This window comes from Saccopteryx bilineata, chromosome 1 (assembly GCF_036850765.1).
Source record: "Saccopteryx bilineata isolate mSacBil1 chromosome 1, mSacBil1_pri_phased_curated, whole genome shotgun sequence".
NCBI classification, from domain to species: Eukaryota; Metazoa; Chordata; class Mammalia; order Chiroptera; family Emballonuridae; genus Saccopteryx; species Saccopteryx bilineata.
In genome coordinates this window covers 37,987,881-38,012,226 of record NC_089490.1, presented here as the reverse complement: position 1 = coordinate 38,012,226, position 24,346 = coordinate 37,987,881, and the positions used below count along the sequence as shown (strand labels likewise).

The 24,346-nt window shown below is 37.7% G+C and overlaps 1 protein-coding gene across 1 annotated transcript in view; it reads left to right on the top strand.

Annotated features, from left to right (window-relative positions):
* LOC136319194 (protein eyes shut homolog) overlaps nucleotides 1-24,346 on the top strand; it is a 557,987-nt gene that overhangs the window by 463,882 nt on the left and 69,759 nt on the right. Inside the window, exon 11 of the mRNA XM_066252572.1 lies at nucleotides 40-131. Coding sequence (XP_066108669.1) covers nucleotides 40-131 — 92 coding nt within the window. The remainder of the gene's footprint in view (nucleotides 1-39; nucleotides 132-24,346) is intronic.

The window sequence follows — 24,346 nt, the reverse complement described above, 5'->3', positions numbered from 1 at the left end:
CTGAAAAACTGAGGAAAAACTTATTTTCTCTCTCCATAGTACCATTTTTTCTGTGCTGGTGAAGAAAAATTGAAAAGCATTAACACTACTATTAAAGTGGATGATGGACAAAAATATTCACTGCTTATCAGGTAAGATATACTTATTTTCTTTTCCACTTAATCTTATAAGTAGCAAAGGCTTCCTCTGGGTATTGTCCTTGCTATTTTAAAGTGGAGGTTATCCGGATTAGTATTCACATGCACTTGAGTATGAATTAATGTTTAGCAAACCATCCTGCCTTTTCTATATGTCCTTAAAATAGTTCTGGGGGAAGAATGTTACAAGGTTATATTATCAACAAACTTACATAAGCAGATTTACAAAAAAAAATAAAAAGCCATGAAAGCTTATTAATTTCCACTAGAGGAGTCATAAAAACAAACTGATATTTCTTTTGACATCAAAATAAAATATATTCACTGTACAAATTTGTAACATTCCAAAAAACCATAAAAAAGAGAATTAAAATTGTCTATTATATTACAGTCAGAATAATTAACAAACTATATTCCTCTGCATCCCAGTCCGACGCTCTATCCACTGTGCCACTGCCTGGTCAGGCTAACTATATTCCTAAAAGTTGTGTTTGAAGGTGACTCTGTCCCCAAACCCTCACAAGCATCAGGTATCATTTTGCCAATCTGAGAAGTGAAAATGACATTTGCCCTTAATGTGTCTTCTTCAATTTTTAGTAAAGTTTAAATTTTAATATAGATTTAGTGCCTTTTTGTTATGTGTTTTGCCTCTTCTGCCTTCAAGTGATGCTTTAAAACACAGACCACCATCCTTATCTATTATGTAGATAAAGTAAATTATTTTAAATACTCTTAAATAATAATCTAGTTAAAATAATTATCTAGTAAATAATCTAGTAATAATAATAATAATCTAGTAAAAAATAACCTAGTAAACATAACTATTCAATAGTTAAAGCCAACAAAAAAAAAGAAAGTAAAGAGACCCAAAAAGAGACTGGGAAAGAAGTTAAACAAGAGGTTTTAAGGACGTTATATCTTCCCTACACCAGAACTACCAGTCTAGATTAAAACACATTCTTAAGAAAGTTGACCAAAACACAGTCTATTATTAACAAAATTAAGGAAAGACTACATCACATATATTTCTCCTGACTACTCAAAATGCACATGAGCATTTTAAAACTTCAGAGATCCTATGTAAAAAAGTCTCAAATTTTTTTTAACTCAAGACATGAGAGAGGCCCTGGCTGGTTGGTTCAGTAGTAGAGTGTCAGCCCAGCATGTGAATGTGCCAGGTTTGAGTCCCAGGCGCACATACAGGAGAAGCGCCCATCTGCTTCTGCACACCTCCTCTGCTTGCTTCTCTCTCTCTCTCTCTCTCTCTCTCTCTCTCTCTCTCTCTCTCTTCCTCCTGCAGCTATGGCTCGACTGGAGCAAGTTAGTCCTGGGTGCTGAGGATGGCTCCATGGTCTCCCCCTCAGGCGCTAATAATAGCTTGGTTGCAGAGTAGCAACAGAGCAATGCCCCAGATGGGCAGAGCATCACCCTCTACTGGGCTTGCCAGATGGATATCAGTAGGGAGGCTTCGCCTCCTCTCACTGAATAAAAAACAAAACAAAAACATGAGCAAAGAACCCTTAGCATTTTTTTAGCATTTTAACCTCTTAAACAACTAATAATAGAGGCATTGAAGTATGGGAAATGCTATTCTAGCCAAGGTAATAATTTCCCTGGACAGAGACTGACGTCATCAGGAAGAAAAGTAGATATATGAGCATTGGGGCAGCAGTAGGAATCATATCACAAAAGATGTATTTCGGCTCCTCACAGAAACAGAAAGACAAATGAGAGGTGAGGGGAGAGACAGACAGGAACACCAGAAGTTGTTCTTGCCTGGGTGTGTTGGAAAAGTTTTAAGAAATAAATAAGAACCTAGCAATTAGAGTTATAGTTGTACACCAATTTTGTGTCCAGTTGTAATTTTATTATATATGTGAATTTTTGTTTCAAGAAGCACATTTAATTATTATCCACATCTGCAGATGTAAAACTGAAAGATAAAGAGATTAAATACAGAAAAGAACACAGAAAACAGCACAGTTCCAAGGCTACTGTTAGTCTAAAACCTATGAACAACATTTAAGTTATGGGCATGACCCATGCTATAGAAAATATAATTTCATCTATTTTCCTCAACTATGGAAGAACTGCTGTATGTTCAAGATAAATAAAAGAATTATGGTTTACCTGCTTAGTAAACAAAACTAACAGCAGCAAGAACAATATTAATTAGCACACACTAAATTAACTACCATATGCCAGATGCTGTACAAACACATAGCTGTATCTACTGGTAATCATCGGAAAACTCATCATGCCATTGTATTGGTTAACTTGGGCTGCTATCAAAACGTTCCACAGACTATGTAGCTTAAAGAACAGAAATGTAATCTAAGATGAAGATTTTGGCAAGGTTGTTTTATTTATTTTTTATTTTTTTATGTTTTGAGGCCTTTTTCCTCTGTTTGTAGATGGCTGGCTGTCTTCTCCTTGGGTCTTCACATCATATTCCTCAATGTGTGTCTGTGCCTTAATTTTCTCTTCTTATGAAGACATCAGTCATGTTGAATTAGAATTCTCTTAATGATCTCATTTTAACTTATTTCTTTGAAGACCTTGTTTTCAAATATTTTGAAATATTGAGGGTTTGGACTTCAACATATACATTTTGGGGAGACGTAATTCAGTTCCTTCACTCGTCTTGCACATTTGAAAACTGAGACTCAGAGAAGGCAGCATCTTTCTCGAGACTCCATTATTAGTTTGTGGGAAGGCGAGATTAGAACCCAGAACTCCTGCCTCGTGGTCTGATCATTTTTTCTAATATGTCTAGTCTGTGTTTTAAAAGTGACAACATATTATGTAAAATTTTCTTAAAAGAAATATTAAACGTGAAACATTTTAAAATCTCATGTTTGTTGGATTGGGATCAGTGTTCAAAGTCCATATGCACACATAGTGAATGTTTAAATATTCAAGTTTACTATACCTACTAATTGCACTATTTATAACTACTGACTAGTAAGTTTTTATACAATTTTGCATTTTATCCTCAACTCTAAAAAGAACAATATTTTCATTTTATGGATAAAGAAACAGGCATAGTTAAATTTTTTTTTCTTTTTTTTTTAGCAAGAGAAAGGTAGGGAACAGACAATGAAATACAGATAGGAAGGAAGAGAGATGAGAAGCATCAATTCTTTGTTGCGGCACCTTTGTTGTTCATTGATTGCTTTCTCATATGATTCTTGACTGGGGGGCTCCACCTGAGCCAATGACCCCTTGCTCAAGCCTTTGGTCTCAAACCAGTGACCATGACGTCATGTCTATGAGTCCACATTCAACCTGGCAACACCATGCCCAAGCTGATGACCTTGCACTCAAGTTGGTGAGCCCACACCCAAGCCAGCGGGATTTCAAACCTGGGTCTTCAGTGTCCCAGATTGACGCTTTATCCACGGCACCATTGCATGGTCAGACAGGCATAGCTGATTTTAAAACAAATATTTCTGACTTCAAAACTGTCAAAGACATTATTGCTGTTTATCAGTATTTCTGGTTTTCCTTCTGAGCATATGAGGATTAATACTGAACCTCTTTACCTCCCTGAGGTAAAGGTTAGGTATGACCTTATGATTGGTTTTAGCAAAAGAAATCTGTGTTGATGGGATAGACATATGTTCCTTGAGAATGAAAGTAGAAACAGACTCAGCTGTGTGTGGGGGGGGAGGGAGGTAGAGGGAATGAGGGAAAAAGAAAAAAAAAAAACAACTCAGAAACACAGACAACAGTGTGGTGATTGCCAGGGGAGGGGAATGGAGGGAGGTGGGAGAGTTAATGGGAGGGATAAATGGTGATGCATGGAGACTTGGCTTGAGGTGGTGAACATACAATATGGTTTACAGATGATGTATTGTGGAATTGTGCACCTGGCGTCTGTATATTTTTGTTAACTAGTGTCACCCTAATAAATTCAATGAAAAGGAAAAAATAAATTATAAAAGAATAAAAACCGGCCTGGCCGGTTGGCTCAGAGGTAGAGCGTCGGCCTGGCGTGCGGGGGATCCGGGTTCGATTCCGGCCAGGGCACACAGGAGAAGCGCCCATTTGCTTCTCCACCCCCCCCTCCTTCCTCTCTGTCTCTCTCTTCCCCTCCCGCAGCGAGGCTCCATTGGAGCAAAGATGGCCCTGGTGCTGGGGATGGCTCCTTGGCCTCTGCCCCAGGCGCTGGAGTGGCTCTAGTCACGGCAGAGCGATGCCCCGGAGGGGCAGAGCATCGCCCCCTGGTGGGCAGAGCGTGCCCCTGGTGGGCGTGCCGGGTGGATCCCGGTCGACGCATGCGGGAATCTGTCTGTCTCTCCCCGTTTTCAGCTTCGGAAAAATGCAAAAAAAAAAAAAAAAAAAAAAAAGAATAAAGACCCCCAAGTACTTCAATTTTTTACTATCCCCATCACATGTCACTTTTAAGGATATTTAACAACAAGAAATAGCACTTTCCTATATATTATATGACTGTTTTTTGCAATTTACATGTACTGTTTCTTGTTTTTAACAAAAAGTAGTTGATAATCTGTCTATATCTGATCTAAATTATCTCAATTCAGGAATATATCTTCATAGGTCCTGGGTTTTTTGAAAATAATGGAATATTTCTAAAATTCTGTTTTGTTAACGAGGGTGCAGCTCCAATAACTTGTTTTTAAAATATACTTCTAAAAGTCAATAGAAAAAACAACTTAAATTTCATCTCAATTCAGGAATACTGTGACAATATATATAATATATATATTAACCATTAACGTACTCATCAAAGTAAAGGTAAAATTAACGTACTCGTCAAAATAAAGGTAAATTGTATGAACACAGTTTACTCCCAAGTCTATACTCCTTCATCTTGTTTCTGTTGAATGGTGACATTCTCTTTAAACATGCATATAGGAGAAGCATTGTGATTGTCTCATGATAAAGGCTTCTGTCAAAGTGAATGAAACGAATAGCCTCCATGAAAAAGTACCCTAGTTCATTATTGCTCAGATCAGGCAAGATGACCTGCAGAGTAGCATGGCCCTTTTGAAAAAGAAATGTGTTGTTCCTTTACCTAACAAAAGCCGGCAGGAAAATAGGGCTTAAATCAGATGAAATATATAGTGGCATAATAAAGATACTAAAAACACACGTATTAAAAAACTATTTTAGGAAGAAATTGGCTATACTTGTTGCTCATCTTTTAATGAAAGGGAAGGTGAAAATGGGACCCAGCAATGATGTTAGGCTGCTGAACAATGGCATATGGCACATCGAGAGGGAAAACAAACACAAATAGGTATGAATTTGTCTCCTACTCTTGAAAACTATGGACGTATACAAATATGAGGTGTCGTGAAAGTAAGGTAGTAGTACAGGAATTCTGGCAAACACAAATAAGACAGTGTGATGATGCACTTCAACTATGACTGTCATACTCCTAATACTTATGCACAAGTCAATTATTTTGTAAAATAACACGTTATTTGTATTATTTTAAACATCATTAAATATTTTCATTATAATATATATAATTATAAATAATAAATTATTATATTAAATGAGCATACATATGCATATTATATGCATATATATATGCATAGTGGAGTTGTTTGAACAGTAAATGAGACTTAAGAAGATGGACCTATACCAATGAAACCTACATATTAACGGATATTTTCTCATGTGATATAGAATGAGATGCAAAGCCTGCACCACACTACATTATTTACATTATTTCTGTTAATTGGTGATAGGAAGATATTACTTAAGTCAATTAAAGTACTAAAGGAGGAAAAGGAAAAAATATCTATTTGAGACCATTTAGGTAGGAAAGAGTTAGGATAAGGTCTGCAGATAAAATGGTAGTCAGGTCATCAAATGCCACAGTAAGAACTATGAGCTACATCATATGCCATATTGATCTACTGGACAACATAGGGGAGATAGTGAGACAGACTCATGAATGTTCCCCAACTAGGATCCACCTACCAACCTTTGTCTAGGGTTGATGTTCTAATCAACAGAGCTATTTTTAATGCCTGAGGCTGATATCAGCTCAGACCAACAAGCTATCCTTAGCTCCAGGGCTGATGCTGGAACCAATAAAGCCCCTGGCTATGGGAGAGGAGGAGAGAACGAAGTGAAAGAGGGTGGTAGAGAAAACCAGATAGTCACTTCTGTGTGCCCTGACTGGGAATCAAACCCAGGACATCCATACACCGGGCCAATACTCTATTCACTAAGCCAATGGGCGAGGGCCTTTATTGTCTTTCTATGACTGAAATTATCTTAACAAGTAGTTGTCTTAGTTAAAGTATGGGTGCACAATGTTTAGAAATAATATATTATTTTATCTTCACATCTTAGACTTTGAACTTCTTATCTCTTTGAGTGGTAGAAAATATTATTAAAATGTGATAAATTGTATATTTAAAAAGTAGCAGTGTGAAAGAAATAAATTATTTTATATCTATATAAATATATACACACACACATACAGGGGGTCGTTGGGTTCTGATACAGTTCTGTTTCTATGACAATGATGTAACCCAAATTTTTATGTAAGTCAAAATACACCCTAGCCTAAGTCACTTACCTGTCCTAACACAGTTGTAAAATCATAATCTAGAACATAAAAGCACAACACACCACGTTACTGTGTATTCTTCTGCCATGCGCCACCAGACTAGTTCGCCTACGTAGTCCATAAGTACGACACTAATGGCATAAGGTGAAACATTCACATCACAATTTTTTAAAGTTTTTATGGGAGTGAGCATTGTAAACTCAAAATGTCATATGTTGAGACTGGCATACATGAGGACCTCCTGTGTACACATATATATACACACACATACACACACAGAGAGAGACAATAAAAATATTGTTACCACTGTAAGTATCAAAGTTTTGCAGTTCTTTTGAAGATGTTAATAACAGAGCCCAGGACTTGACATGTGTCAACCAAAGCAGTAGAGCTTTGATTCCGAGTGCTGGAAAATCAGTGAAGAGGAAAAGGAAAGAAATAAACCACTAACCGCTTTCTAAAAAATAAAGGTTTCTTTGCTCTAATGAAATGTGAACATTATTTCATTAATCTTTTCATTAACCACTGTCAGTAGTGTCAAGAAAAACATGCCAATTGCATATTGATTTTCCTTCAACCTGAACAAAGTAAAGAATGAACAATTGATTTTGATTCTAAAATGATATTTATAGACCCAGCAAAATGTCCTTCTGACATGAACCCTCGCCCAATGGTATATATTCCTTCAACACAAAACAGTGAGTAGGGATGAAATTTTGTTAGTTCACTTTGGAAAAGAGATTTTTAAAGTGTAATTTACCTAGGCCATTGCAGTCAATTAGTATTTGAGTATTTTTAAAGTTATAATTTTAAACTCAATTTCTACATATACTCCAAGAAATTGATTACCAGTTACCTTTTAGAAACTATTTTAAAACACAGGTTAAAATAATTATACACTTAAAAGTTGGAGACTTTCCCATTATTTTACATGAACATCTGAAAAATATTGTTACAAAGTTACTGAAATTAATCTCAGAAAAGGTTACTGTTAATGTTCACGCTGTTAGTCAAAGCAGAGGAAAGCAGAGCAAATTTTCTTTGTACTTAATCTGGGCATTAAACATTAGATGTTGTTTGTTTTCCCCTTAAACATGGCAATAGTCATTATTCTATGGAAATTAAGGCTAAAACTCTGCATCTAATGTTCAGCCTGGAGGACAGCTGAACTTTCAGCATTTTTTGAATATTTTAGGTGGGATCATCAGCAGAAAGTTCACACATGACTACAAACAGCATTCAGCTGCAACAAGCATGTGCATTTCTGGAGAAGCTGTTACATTCAGGTGTTTTACCTCTCATCCCAGATATAAAAACAAAGGCAAAAACGACGAAAGCCTTCATCCTTCTCTTTAAAAAAAAAAAAATCTATTCTCGGAGCACTTTTTTTAAACTAAATAATGTTATAGCCTAAAAATAGATAAAATCATAGACTTGGGGCCCTGGCCGGCTTGCTCAGTGAATAGAGCATCAGCCTCATGTATGGATGTCCCAGGTTCGATTCCTCATCAGGGCACACAGCAGAAGCGATCATCTGCTTCTCTCCCATTTCCTTACCCCCTATCTATCCTCCTTCTTCTTCCCTTTCCTCCCCCCCCCTTTTTCTCCCCTTTCCTCCTCCTCTTCTCCTCCTTTACTCTCCCCCTTCTCTCCCTCTTCTCCTCCCATATATCCAGTGCCTTGATTATCCCAGCACTGGTTCCAGAGAGGGTTGCTGGGTGGATCCTGGTCCAGGCACATGTGGGATTCTACCTTACTATCTCCCCTCCACTCACTTAAAAAAAAAAAAAGAAAAGAAAAAGAAAAAAAAAAGGAAAAAGAATCATAGAATTGACTTCATTCTTACCAATGCTTGCTGTTACTAAGAAGTGGTGAATGACTCTTAACAAGTCAGTGATCTATTCAATAGTATGTTCTTTAGAGATGCAACTGCCTGTGGATGCAAAAGCAAAGGCTAGCGTGGCATAAAAATAGATTTCAACTGGTAACCATTGATTACCCCCTTTACTTAATTTAACTAGACATACGCCTTGCTTTAGAAGCTGATTTGTGCTTTTCCCTGATAAGAGAGACTCTTTTCCCTGATAAGAGAGGGGCGGACTTTCTTCTGCCCCTCAGGCTGCTCCAGCAGGTATTCTGGAGAAGATACCAGATACCCTCCTGATGTGCAGAGAACTGCACGGCAGGTACACACCCTCATCCTCTGCTGGACCAGGTCCTCGCACCTTGCATGCACAGCTCTCACCTGCAGCTGTTGGTGCCCAGCCTCTGGCTCACCTCTCGCACCACATGGTGGTCCTCCCTGGGGTTCAGCCCCTTCAAGTTCAGCATTTAAAATGCAGGGGGTGTTGCTTGACCTCACCAGCATCTTACATCTGCTTTGGTCATCTATAATTTAAAAAAATTACAGTGGTTTGACTCTTGTCCTTTTGAGATGTGGTTTTCTAGTGGACAGCCCACAGTATATGCATCTTGTGAAGACCGCCCTAGCCACCCCCTGCCAGCCCTAGTGGTGGACATAGGGAGAGGCGGGGGTTCCACCATCAGGCTGCCCAGATGCTCTTGGGTTGAGGAAAGACTGAAGTTGGGGTCAGAGGAAAGGCAGGGCTTTACCTGGATAGTGTGGTCTTTCATCTTTGTTCTCCTGGTTTCAAGGAAAAGGCACATTCCCATGACGTTGTTCTGTTGTTTCTGTTACTGCCTCCTGTATGTCCTGGTGCTGAAATCCCATGGTCTTCATTTCTTCTGTTACCTGGGGGTGCAGGTCCCCTCCCAGTGTGCTTGCAATATGACTCACTTCCTCTTCTTGCCCGTTGTTGACCCATGGGTCCTCCATGATCTCTTCCAAGGGTGTTCTTTGGCAGGGGTTGAGGGTCATTGATTTTTTTAGAAGTTCTTCACATTCTGGAGATATAAAGTCTAGTAAAAGGAAGTATCCACTCAAAATCTGATTCTTCACTTCCCCAAAGTTCTGCCCCATAAACGGCAGGGTCCCCGTCACCATATTGTAGAGAATTGCCTCAGGCTCCTCACATCCACGTTTGGGTTCTTATAGTCTTGGAGCTGCAAGATCTCTGGGACCATAAAAAAGAGGTTCCCACAAAAGGTGCTCAGTTTTTTGTCTATAGCTTCTGTACTTAAGCCAAAATCTGCTAGCTTGGCGGTGCCCTCCCCATCTATCAGTATGCTCTCTGGCTTCAGGTCGGGGGTGCCAGGCCTCTTGGTGGCAATACTGTACCTCTGACAGCAGCTGCTGGAAAGTGGCTCCAGCTTCCTCGTTGGTCCTGTAGCCATAATCGTGCAAAGAGTTACCTACATCCCGGCCGCTCACATACTCCGTGACGATGGACAACTTGTCATGGGTGGCAAGCACCTCCATCAATTTTGTGATGTTGGGGTAACTTAAGCCTTTAAGACAATGAACTTTGCTAAAAGCCTCAGGGCAGACCCGCCGAGGTGCCATTCGCAGCCGCGCCTGTACTGGTCGGAACGTGCCAGGCCAGCTTCACCTTGGCAAAGCCTCCCATGCCGAGGGTGCACAGGAAGATGGAGTAGCCAACATGGCTCTCATTCCTGGCAGAGGTGGCTGCAGTCATTAAACATGGTGACTTCAAAATGAAAACATGCCAACCAATCTAAATCTAAAAGGTCAAAAACCGAGGCAATTAGTCCAAGTGCAAAATCCAAAAGTCAAAAATCAAGCCAACAAGTCCAAGTCCACAAAGCCTCCCGGGCTCTAACGGGCAGAAACCTCCGCCCAGCCAGGGCCCTATATACGTACAGGTGGGTCTGTAATTCCATCACAGCGGTGCCTAATGAGGCCAGGGCCAATCATGGACAATCATGGCTGAGCATAAACCACAGTGGTTTTCTAACCTTTGGGTCCCATGACTGTTTTACTCAATAAAATAAATAAAAGGACCTTCAAAGAACTTTCTGTTTATGTCGGATATTAAAGATTGATACTGACATTACTGTAAATAAAAATCTAAGATGCATAAAAAATAAAAATGTAAAGTCTGGCCCTTGTCGGTGAGGCTGTGAGGACAGTTGTTCCAGCTCAAAGACATCAGTTCCAATGCACGGTCACCAGTTCAAGCTTAGACTTGTCGATCCTGAGGTCTCCAACTTGATCCCTGTGACTCCAGCTGGAGCCCCGGTCAGGGCACATATGAGAAGCAATCAATGGCACAACTCAGAGGAACCATGAGTTCATGCTGTGGTGTTCCCGGTGCCTAGCACAGTGAGTGGAAACAAAATAAGTATCAAATAAATCTTTGTTCACGAAATCTTTAGTCAAATAATTCAGAAAAAAAAATCTTAACAAACATTCACGTTCTGTCCTCCCTCGGCTTTTGGGGCAGATACGCTAGAACAGAGGAGGGCTGCAGTCTGGGTGCAGGTATGTGCACTTGCGGAGGCTGAGGGAAGGCCAGCCGATAGGAGCCTTTCTGTGAACAGTAACAACGAATCTTCCCTCCAGCACTTGCCAAGGGAGGCAGTGAATTCGGATCTGCAGTGAGGCAGCAAGTTATTTTTTACACTTAGAAGGTCTATTTCCAGATTACACAAGGACTTCTCAGGTGACCTTATGTCGGCCATGTAGGTCAATTTCTGTGTTACTAAATGAACCGCCTCTCTGGAGAGAAGTGATGATGAGGCTTGTCAATTGACGCCTGTACAAACACTTTAAAAACTCTGGAGGAAAGAAAGGATATTTATTCCTGCCTTCCCGGTTTGTTTTGGCATGTGTCACATCGGAGACTTTTTCTGATGCTCCTTATTTCACCTATTCACATTTGAGAGTGCAGAAAGGTAGTCAGTAATATTTTAATAACTATGTCTGGCACAAGGCGGATACTGGAAATATTAGGGGGTCACTTTGTAAAATATATGCTTGTTTAAGCACGATGCTGTACATGTGAAACTAATGCAAAACAATATTGAATGTAAATAGTAATTGAAAAAAATATTTTTGTTACTTTTTTAGAGGGAGGCACTGGAAGGCTGATTGGGAGCTGTGTGCCAGTTTGTGTGTGTTTGTGTCAGAGACACAGGCCGCTGACTGACGGTCTTCACGGAAGGGCTCTTTGACTTGGCCGCTTGAGGGATGCTATTCTGATGATTATTGCAGGTCACTCCCCAACCACAATTGTGCCAGTCAGTTACTGTAGAGAGAAAACTGTAATCTCTTGTCTGGAAGATATAAAGTGTCAGCTAGTGTGATAGGAGACCAAAGGAAGAAGGGACCCATGCCTCTCATTGTTCCGTGTACAGACATTCACTCAATCCTTCTGTTTTTCAGTTCGCCAGGGGTCCTACAGAGGTCCTCTGATTTAATCTCTCCAAGTCCTTTGTTGGGATGGAGGACAGAATCTGTTTTAAACAGCTTCTTAAGCAAATTATGTAATGATCCTTCCTTCTGAATCAAACCCGATTGCACCCCTGTGATGCCTCTTAACTTAGAAGAAACTCTTGGATTCTGAGGTCCAGCCCAGCCAGCGGCTTCTTTCTTCCACGAGAAGCTTTTCCTGTGCTCTTATCTTCCTTCCAGCTTCCAAAGTGGTCCCTCCCTGCCATGCCTTCTATGGGTCACCTTATTCTTGTGAACCTCTTTAAATCTTTTCACTATCATTCTAGAGAATTTCGGAAGAGAACAGTAGAAACAAAATATATTCAATCCTTCATGTTTAACTGAAATTCATATATATTTAAGCAGTACGATCGTGTCCACTTTTATAAACACATTATGTGGGATCTAGTGAACAGCCTCTAAATATGAAAGTTAAACCCCTTGTTTTCTGAGGTCCATGACCTGGGAACTGCTGAGCCAGTAAAATTCTACAGTCCTTCTACCACATTTCTGGCAGTGCTGGCAGTTAACTGGCAACTAACACGTCATGGCAGCACTGAAGGCGACTTGTACTCTGTCATTGACATACCCACGTCACATAACAATTGTTTGAAAATTCATTATTCAAAAGTCGCTGAGCTCTTGAGTTGGCCACTTGAAACCATGTTTACACAATAAATTAACAATTAAAATTAAAAATGTACATAGAAATTAGAATTGGAATCATCGACAAATCTAAAGCAGTCTTTTGCAAAAATGACTTATATCTTATAAGAAATAAAATATTTAAACTATAAAAATAAAGTTAGTGAACTCTTAAAAGTGTATTTTACTCAAAGACTATAAAAGATAGTTTGTTTTCATGGTGTTTGAGAGACTTGTTCCACTGTTTTTTTCTTACTTTAACAGAATTTCATTTTTTAAAAAGTGATTTCAACCTTAGGAAATAATGACCTCCTCCTCTTCCTATAGGGACATCCTCCTGGATGAGGGCCCACCCTTAGGACCTCATTCAACCTTAATCACCTCCTTAAAGGCTCTATGTCCAATTACAATAAAAAAAAAGAAAAAGAAAGAATTAATGACATAGTGACATTTATGACAACATGGATGGAGCTTGAGAACATTATACTGAGTGAAATAAGTAAATCAGAGAAAAATAATAACTGTGTGATTTCACACATAGGTGGGATGTAAAACTGAGATTCATGAACATAGATAAAAGTAACGTGGTTACCAGAGGAATGGGGGTTTGAGGGAGGGATTGGGGACGGGGTGGGGGTAAGGGAGTAAAGAGAACAAATATAAGGTGGTAGAAAATTATTTGACTTTGGGTGATGGGTGTACAACATACTCAACAGTTCAAATGCTATAGAAATGTTTACGTGAAACCTATGTATTTATTAATTAATGTCACCACGTTAGAGTTAGTTCTCTAAATAAAGTTTAAAAATTAAGAAAATAACTAAAAAGTGATTTCTAAGAATTTTTCTGAAACACCAACCCTGCACAGTAATTTTGGTTTGTTACCTTTTTATTCCACACTCTTATGAATCTATATTTTCTGATTCAGTGGAGATACGTTTCATGTTGAGCCACTAGGTAAAGTATTTGTCCTAAAATTACTTTTTTAAGTTCAAAATAGTGCCTAATTCTAATATTTTGGGATAAATTGAAGAAATCCATGCTTCCTTTATCAGTGTTTTTAAGTATATTTATCTCTATGATTTCTTAATCCTTATCTTTTTATAAGGGATACCCTAAATCATTGGCATTCAAAGTGATATCTTTGAAGTTTTGTGTCTTTGGACCTTCTCCAGCTTCATTATGTTTATTTTGAGGTACATTAATCAAAGAGTCACATGACACTTCTGGTGTGAATTCTATATGAGCTTTTTTTTTTAATTGAAAGGAGGGAAGATTGACTCCCGCATGCACCCCAACTGGAATCCTCCTGGCAACCCTTGTCTGGGGCCAATGCTCAAATTAACCAAGCTATGCTCAGCACCTGAGGTCTGTGCTCATACCAACTGAACTATCCTCGCGGCCGAGGCCAATGCTCAAACCAATGTAGCCACTGATTGCAAGAGGGGAAGAGACAGAGAAGGAGGAGAGGGAGAAAAAGAGAAGTAGGTGTTCCTTCTCCTGAGTGCCCTGACTTGGGGTCTAACTGGGACATTTGCATGCTGGGCTAATGCTCTGTCCACTGAGCAAACTGGCCAGGGCCTTCATTTTAATATTATATATAAGAAAACAGAGACTTAAGAAAGGTTTTATTAAATAGATGACACAAAGTTACACTAATCACAATTTTGAAAACTCTTCTGTTAAATATTTAAGTGTATATATAAAAGTAAGCAACAATTCCTGTTATTTTAGTTAGCGAAACTTGCAATATTGAAGACAATTATTGAATGATAAATTTTAATTAAAATAAACTTAAAATATCAAGATTCAGTTGGGAACATTTTGAAATGCCAGCTACATGATACTTTGAATTTACATCTTTGTAACATTTGTTAAGTGGACCACCACAGTGTACTTAGATTACTGGGTCAGTAAATGTCTAGAACAGGGGTCCCCAAACTTTTTACACAGGGGGCCAGTTCACTGTCCCTCAGACCATTGGAGGGCCGGACTATAAAAAAAAAACTATGAACAAATTTCTATGCATACCGCATATACCTTATTTTAAAGTAAAAAAACAAAACGGGAACAAATACAATATTTAAAATAAAGAACAAGTAAATTTAAATCAACAAACTGACCAGTATTTCAATGGGAACTATGGGCCTGCTTTTGGCTAATGAGATGGTCAATGTCTAGTTCCATATTTGTCACTGCTAGCCATAACAAGTGATATGACGCGCTTCCAGAGCCATGACGCGTGCGTCCTGCATCACCGGAAGTAGTACTGTACATGAGCAATGCCACGCTTTGCAGTCCTGCAACATACAGTGCTCCTCTCACTGACCACCAATGAAAGAGCTGCCCCTTTCAGAAGGGCAGCGGGGGCTGGATAAATGGCCTCAGGGGGCCACATGTGGCCCGCGGGCCGTAGTTTGGGGACCCCTGGTCTAGAAAGTAAAACACTGGGAGTCCATTGTGTCGCAGGAGAACTCACTTCTGAAAAACATTGAAATAATCATCATTATCATTTCTGAAAATTAGCACAATTCAACTTCTCTCACAACTATTTTTTTATTTCTTTCATAAGTTGAAAATGATGTTTCATTTAGCATCATTTCTTTTATTAATGAAAAATGGTTTTGCGGAAAGGAGTTTTAAAGTGTTACTAATGCCTTGTCTTAATGTGTATTCTCATTGTATGTTTATTGGAATAAAGTCAGAATCAAAATCCAAGTTTATATTTGCTTTATTTTTTTTAATTTATTTTAATTAATTCAATTTTGGGGGTGACATTGGTTAATAAGATTGTATAGGTTTTAAGTGTACATTTCTATGATACATGATCTGTGCATTGTATAGTGTGCCCACTACCCAGTGTCTAATTATCTTCCTTTACCATATATTTGAAAGAAGATATTTACATACATATACATTTGCTTTCTTTCGTTGTATATTGTCTGTTTTAAACTATGTAACAGGTCTCTGTTGACATCAACCTATTTCAAAAGGGATGGCCAAATACCTTTCTCAAGCATGGTCTTTTTTATTGGGAAACATGGCACCCTCCGAAAGAGTCTTCTCAGTTCATTTACTAAAGTCCACGTGCCGTAACATGATCCGTATATAATTCAGATTGTACACATGAATCTCCTCCAAATAAACATTCTCTAAATTTGTCAGTTATCTGCAGCTTTGGTTTACTTTCTGTATGACCTTGTAATTTGCTTCCATTTTTAAAGCCTCATTGATTACCACATGTCATTAGAAATGAATACATTAAGCCTGCATCCATAGCTTCAGTAGCAGAAAAATTCTAGGAACCATTGAAATGTTAATTCCTTAATAATCCTGCCCAAGTTGTTTATTTCTGTGGGAACAAATCATTAATGACTAATTATCATGCTTCTGTAAAGCAACACTACACTAACAAAGTTGCCCAAATTTAAGGTATAAAATGACTTTTTTTTAAAGTTTAAACTTTTGCAAGATTTTAATAAATGATGTTTGAAATGGTGCAGTAATAGTGTAAAATGATTCTTTTATATAATTGGACCAATTAGATAGACTGCTTCTCTGGTTGTCAAAAACAAAATAACCAAGTCCTAGAAAGCCCAGAGAGTTAACCATAAGTGAAGACTTCCATTTGAATATATATATATAAGTTCCTTATTTGAATATATAGATAGGCATGGCATGATAAGTGGCTTATTTGAATATATAGATAGGCATGGCATGATAAATGGCATATAAGGGAAGTAGGGAGAGTTTGAGAATTCCCTAAATTAGAAGAAAAGGGTTCAAGAGAAATTGGATAATTTATAAAGACCTAACCTAATTCTAAGGCCGACTCCTCCATTTGTACCCTTTCTCCTTTGCCTTTCCTTCTTGCATCATCCATCTTTCTCTCTGCAGGATCATTCCTGAAATATAAAAGCAGGCTTTAGAGCAGGAGTCCCCAAACTACAGCCTGCAGGCCACATGCGGCCCCCTGAGGCCATTTATCCAGCCCCCACCGCACTTCCAGAAGGGGCACCTCTTTCATTGGTGGTCAGTGAGAGGAGCATAGTTCCCACTGAAATACTGGTCAGTTTGTTGATTTAAATTTACTTGTTTTTTATTTTAAATATTGTATTTGTTCCCGTTTTGTTTTTTTACTTTAAAATAAGATATGTGCAGTGTGCATAGGGATTTGTTCATAGTTTTTTTTATAGTCCGGCCCTCCAATGGTCTGAGGGACAGTGAACTGGCCCCCTGTGTAAAAAGTTTGGGGACCCCTGCTTTAGAGTATTCTTGCTGCAGCACATTATTCCAGATTTGGTATTACTTCTCTACTGCTCCTCTTCAGAGCCAAACATCTCAAAAGTTTGCTACACGTGGTGGTTTCAATTCTGTTACCTACTGTTTATGCTTCAATCCAATCTGACTGCCATGGACCCACAATGGACATAGCTTTTGTGAATATCAGCTGTATCTAGGGAGTTTTATCATGCAAACTGAAATCATTTTAGAGTGAAAAAGGGTGTGGTTAATTACACTGGGGAACAAAATTTTTGTTGCATCCACAAAAACACTTGTTCTTACCTAATTCAAGTGTGCTGATCTCAAATCTTACATTAGTTTTTATCTATAAGCTACAGTTTTTTTGCAATTCAAGATTTTAGGTTTTCCTCTTATTGTAAATTTTCAACATTTAGTTTAACATAATGAAGTAGAATGTCTTCTTGGGCATCATCTTTGTGAAAATATGAAAATTTATATAATAAAGTAAATACACTAATACACTAAAAGATATGATTGCATCAGAATTTGTCTACATTTCAAAATAGAACATATTAAAACACTTATTTTAATCATAAAATTTGCACAAAACTTATTTAAATTCTATTCAGGCAAAATCTGCGTTTGTAGCTCTTGCATTTGTGTACTTGTTGAGGACAATCTCTTTTGATGCTCCAGCTGTAGTCTACTCATCACTAACAGCTCCAAGATTTTCGGGAAACTTATCAAGGTGACTGTTCAGGAAGTGAATCTTAACATTCATGTTACATCCAATGTCACGGAAAGCCAACAGCAGCCTTTAACCAGAAGTTCATAGTTTTCTGCTTTTTTGTTGCCAAGGAAGTTCTTTGTAACTGCCACAAAAGACTGCCATGCTACTTTCTCCTCCTTATTTGTCTTCCTGGCAAATTCTTCATCATGTATGAGAGTTCAAATTTGAGGTCCATTGAATACACCTGCTTTTATCTTCTCAAAAGACAAGGCAGGAAAAGCAGAAATAATATGTTGAAAGCATTCACATTCTCTATTCAAAGCCTGAACAAACTGCTTCATTAAGCCAAGTTTGATGTGAAGTGGGGGGAAAATGATCCTGTCTCAATTAACTATAGGTTCATTTAAAATATTTTGCACCCCTACTTCCAGAGCTTCACGTTTCGGCCACTCCTTCTGTGTCCAGTGTTTCTCCCGAGCTCGGCTGTCCCACAGACACAGAAAGAAAGGATATTTGTGAAACCTCTCTGCTGTCCTAGCAGGACATTTACCATTTTAAGATCCACACAAATGATCCAGTTATACTCCTCATACTTCAGAAAGTTGAGGACAATTTTTATGTCATTCTTAGTAAGTCATTCAATTTGTGTTGGCTAAACTGCTGAGGGGTTAATGACTGCTTGGCATCAGAAGAAGACCCTTCAGATTCTACAACCATTTCCTCATGCATCTTATCAAAATACACTTGATCACCATGTTCACTTTCTTTGTCCTTAGAAAAAATAAAACCATTAAAAACTGGAACCGAGAGTGTCTCAGAGTGTGGGATAGGTCGTATTGCTGAAGGAATATTAGGATATAGATCATATGCCGTTTTTTCTTGCTGATGCCCTTTATATGGATCAGACAGAAATAACAATCACTGCTGTGGGCCTTAAGTTCACGCCAAACCATGGGAATACCAAAAGGCATTTCTTTGCATTTTTCTTTTGTCCAGTCATGAAGCATTTCCTCACAATTATGACACACAATATGAGAAGCCCAATTCTTGTCTTGATAGCCAAGGGAAACTTGAAAATAGGCAATATATGCACGTGTCACAAATGATGAAATATTGTGTCTCTGACATTGAAGTGTGTAACAGCCACATATATAACAGAAGGTGTCAGGACTATTCTTACATTTACGCCTACTTGAAGAAGCCATGATTCAGTCTTAAAATAAAAGGGTGTTTTTATCAGAAAATAATTTTTTTTACATTTAAAAACATCTACAATTATGTAAAAGTGATGTTTGTAAAACATTAATTGCCTTGTGGTTATGTTCAATCCAAGAGTCGTTGCCCTTTAACTCTAATTTAAAAACAATGCATGCCATTAACTGTAACAAGAAGAAATTAAAATTGCATAAAAACTAGAGCATGCACCAAAAAAATGGATTTCAGATTTGGAATCTGCGATGCAGAAATATATAGAAACAGTTCTAAAACCTCATGCAACAGAAAATGAAAAAAAAAATGTTCCCGTGTTATTTCTCCAGGAAAACCAATATAAAGATACTATTTATACAGAGCAAGACAGTGCTCACCCTATATGACCTTCATGTTGAGAAAGTCAATAAACAATTTTCTGTCTTCATTATAATAAGCATTTCAGTAAAAGCATGCTATCATATGGTACTTGTCTTTCTTTAACTGGCTCATTTCAATTAGCATGAAAATAATTCATCTTTCTAAAATTAAATTTATTGAGGTGACATTGGTTAATAAGATTATGTTGGTTAAAGTATACAGTTCTGATACATCATGTGTATATCGCATTGTGTGCCCACCACCCAAAGTCCTATCTTCTGCTGTTATCCTATATACTGCTCACAAAAATTAGGTTCATATTCATTTTTGAAATATCCCCTGATTTTTGTGTGCAGCATATTTGACCCCCTTTACCCATATATACCCCATGCCCCTGCCCTCTAGAACTATTGTTTTCTATGTCTATACATTTTTATTTGTTTTTCTTGTTTGTTCATTTGTTGCTTTCAGTTTTATATCCTACATATGAGTGAAATCATATGGTTCGTAATTTTTAATGTCTGACTTGTTTGACTTAGAATGATATTCTCAAGATCCATTCATGTTGTGGCAAAAGGTTGTGTTTCCTCTTTTCTTATGGCTGAGTAGTATGGCACTGTATATATGGACCATATGGTGCAATAGATTAGCACGCAGTACTTATACAACAAAATTTCATCTTATGTCTGCTCATTTTTCTCTGTCTCCTCTGAAACTGTCCTGTCCAAGTCTCCATATTTTTTAAATCTGGGCCATATATAGCAGTCCTTCATTGCCTACTTCTAAACGTTCTTCACACTTTGGTCAGGGTGATTTAAAGTATACGGCATAAAATCGCTTCCCTGAAGGTTTGTGGTGGCTTACCTTCACTCTCCCTGCCCCTGCTAACAAGGCCCTGCACACCTGGGCTCCTGAGTTTTCCTTCCCTGTCAGTTTTTCATTCTCTTTGAAGTCCTATTCCTCCTGGAATTCTCTAAAAAGCTTTTCTACTTTATGACATTTAATTTTATTGTTCCTTCTAACTGGAATATTGTGTGTTCCCATTTAAACTTTTCTTTATCTCGTCCTCCTGTTGCACCTCCCAAGTGTCCTTCTCCACAGTACTCAAGTTTCAAATTAAACGTCATCTCTTTGGTAAACTCTCCTAAACTGTCTACAGCTTTCCTACCTAAGTCTTATATGTCATAGCACCCATTTTTATTGTGTGGTTACTTGTTTTACACTTTGATTTTCTCTATTTCTAACTAGACTATAAGATTCATGGATTCAGGGACCTGTCTATCTTGTTCCCTCATGAATACATCTCCAGTACCTATCTCAGTCACTGGAACATAAATAGTTAGTTAGTAAATAACTCTTAAATAATGAATGAAAGGGAGGAATTAAACTTTATTTCATGTTTCAAAGATTCCTTGGTGTTGAAGAGAAGAGAAATTTACCAAAGGAATGAAGGAAATTATAGAGTGGGCCATGTCTGCTGTCTTAGGTAGAAACAGGGTTTACAGTGAAGTAAAACAGATGTGGTTTGGAATGCCCCAGAAATCAGAGCTCCAAGTTGGGTAGGGTCTCTGGGCTTTTCAACCACCTAAACACAGTCCTAATTTTTTTCTGTAATGTTGCATGACATTGTTTGAATATTTACACTAATCTGGATACAATCTAATAACTTATAGGCATTTAATAAACTATAATTAATTATATAATCAGTAGTTTAAATTAGTCTTATTTTTCCCAAATATCCTAAAATCTATCCTGTTTCTAACAGATGCTTATGAAGTTTACTAGATGTTTTGTATCTGTGCACATGTTTGATTTAGGCTGTAAACTGCCAATGGTTTGGAAACGGAGATAATTTAGCTAAACTATCATTATTGTGGTTATTTTAAATAGATGTAGTCATTAACTTGTCATAACTTTGAGTCAAACTTTATCTTGTAATATTTTACAGTCAAAGTGTATGTTAATTATTGAAGAACTCACCAAAATATAAATTTAATATTAGCCAAATAGTTGAGAAATTTTAGGATAGCATTTGAAAGAAATGCAGAACTAAGTACTGAAATGGAGTTTTTCCTTCATAAAATTATAATACTTAATCAAAAGTGATTATGTTCATGTTATGTATATTTGAATATAACTTAAGTACCACAACCCATTCAATACTAAACAAAATTTGTCATTAGTAATCTGACTTGTGGCTCTAGAAAACGTGATTTCTTAGCTTACCTAGTAAAAACTACCTAGTCTTCTGCTGGGATTATCATAGCACCCCACAGGGGATGACAATTTGTATTATGTAGCAAAGTATTACCTCCCACATTTCTGTCAGTACTTGAGAATAATTAGAAATGTTGTGATATAACATAAAGTTATAGTTTAAATGTTTAGCTTTTCGAACTTAGAACAGGCATTGGTTTTACAACTAGGGGACAAAATTGCTTAATGTTCTGGATTTGATGGCTACAGATTGATATGTATAGTATATGACAACCTATGTGAAACGGAACGCGTTGTACAATTAGATTGGCTTTCTTTTCAATCAGCGTCCATCACAATGATGTTTCATTCATGCTGAGGAAATATCCTCAAGTTAAAAGCTGAGCACTTCAAGAGTGGAATCTTTTTAATTAATTTTTCTGTTCTCAGGTTCTAACAAATTGCTTTGCAGAAAAATGTATAAATATTTATTAAATGATTGATTAAATGAATAACATATTTTCACAATAGGCATCTGACATTGTCAGAACCAAATTATTTAAAAGAAAAGAATGAAATAAATTAAAGCACTTTGTATACCTATAGTTCTATAACAAAGTACTACTTTTTAGAAAACAATTATAAAATTTTGTCTAATCCAGTGTTTCAAATGGCACAAAATTTCTGGCAGACCAGTGCCATAATGCAGACCAGCAGTTGAAAAACACTGGTCTAGTCTACCCAAATATAAACTGAACTGTTTATGAGGCACATTACATTCCGGAGAAAAATCTACACTACACATTGGAAGTAACGGGTGCTCTCAGATCTGAGATGAGAGGAATATTAAGCCAAGCAGTAACACAAGGTGAACATAGATATTCTGTTCAAAGTCATTAACCTCTTGCTCCTCCACTGTAAGAACAATTAAGAACAGATTTATTAATAAGGTTTCATTGCATTAATGTGATGATAACCATCATGTGAAGATTAACTTCTGTTACAAATTTTTTTTTAAATAAAAAGCAAAGTAGGAATCAAAGACACCACTAAGAAAATATTTTACACTCAGTCGAGTCTTTACAGCAGTTAAGTGCAGAATTTCCTTCATGATGCAGTTGATCAAGTACCCTGTGGTCATAAGGAATAAAATAAATAGTCTGCTTCCTCAGCAGATGAACACTGATATGACTCCTCCACCACGCCCCTTATTTCTTGCTACCAAACAAAAATAGATATTTAGCCACCTTCTGGGAGAGAAAGGCCCTTGGCTTGTCCAAACCCCTGTCAGCACAGCACAAGTACCCCACTCCATATTTGTCTAATAATGGAGTGCCTATTCCCAAAACAAGAAAGTTGGCTTGGGGTAAAATGAAGTCTTTTTCTCAAAGGGCACCCTCTTTCATGTCTAATTGGAAGAATCTTTTTCTAATCTATGCCTGACTTTTTGCAATCTCAGCACTACTGACATTTTGGGCAGGATACTTTGTTGTTGTAGGGGGAAGTTCTGAGCATTGTTTCCTTGGTCTCTAACCCTCTGCTCATTTATTAAAACCAAAACCATTTCCAGATGTCAAATTTCAGGAGAGCAGAGAGGGAAAAACCACATAGGTTCATTGAGAACCACTTATCTACAAACATACACACACACATTCATACTTCCTGAGTTATTTCATAAGTCTTATCAGCAGTTTCCAAATTACCATTACAGACATTATTTTTTTTTTTTTTACTTTTGGAGACAGAAATAGAGCAAACAATTAACTCATATATTTTGAATCTTTTTGAAGAGTAAATAACACATTGATTATGTTTAGGATTTAGAAACTGGATTATCATTAAATGCTTCATGAATCAAAGGTAAAATTTTACTTGTCAGCATGACCTGGCTAAAATAATGATCTTACTTAAAAATGCTTTTTCCAGATGACAAAAATGTCATCTTCATATTTCGGGTTGTGTCTTTAAAATATTTAAACTGATGAAAAATAACAGAGTCCCCAATTGTTCTTCCCCTCAGCCACAGCCACTTATAACAGCACGAGAGAGGACTTCTGAAAAACTAGCTATGATCAGATTTTAAAACTGAAATAAGAACAACAGAAAAGGTTCACCGTGTAGTCACAGACTGGGCTATTCTAGATGATCTTTTGTAAAATAATTTAATTTAACTTATTGGATCAGCATTGATTAATAAAATTATACAGGTTTCAGGTGCACAATTCTACAATGCATCATCTGTATATTGCATTGTGTGTTTCCCACCCCAAGCCAAATCTCCCCCCCATCTATACCCCTCCTCTCCTCCAGCTCCGCCCTCTTCCCTCCTGTAATCCCCACACTGTTGTCCATCTATATAAGCTTTTTTGCTTAATCCTTTCACTGTTTTTGCCCAGCACCCTTTAACCCCCATCTCCTCTGACAGCTGCTAGACTGTTCTTTGAATAATGCATCTGTTTTTATAATATTTTTTGATAGTTTATATTGTTCAATACATTACACATGTAAGTGAAGTCATATGGTACTTGCCTTTCTCTGACTGGCTTATTTTACTTGGTATAATACTCTCCAGGTCCTCCTGCAGAGGACCCAGGTTCGAGACCCAGGGGTCGCCAGCTTGGGTGCGGGCTCATCTGGTTTGAGCAGGGCTCGCCAGCTTGGACCCAGGGTCGCTGGCCCTAGACGGGGGTTGCTCCATCTGCTGGAGGCCCGCGGTCAGGGCACATATAAGAAAGCAATCAATGAACAACTAAGATGTCGCAACAAAGGACTGATGATTGATGCTTCTCATCTCTCTCTGTTCCCGTCTGTCCCTCTCTCTGACTCTCTCTCTGTAAAATATATATATATTTTTTTAAAAAAAGAAAGAAAACAGGCCAAAATAAATTTTGCATTCCTTAAGACTGAGCAATGTT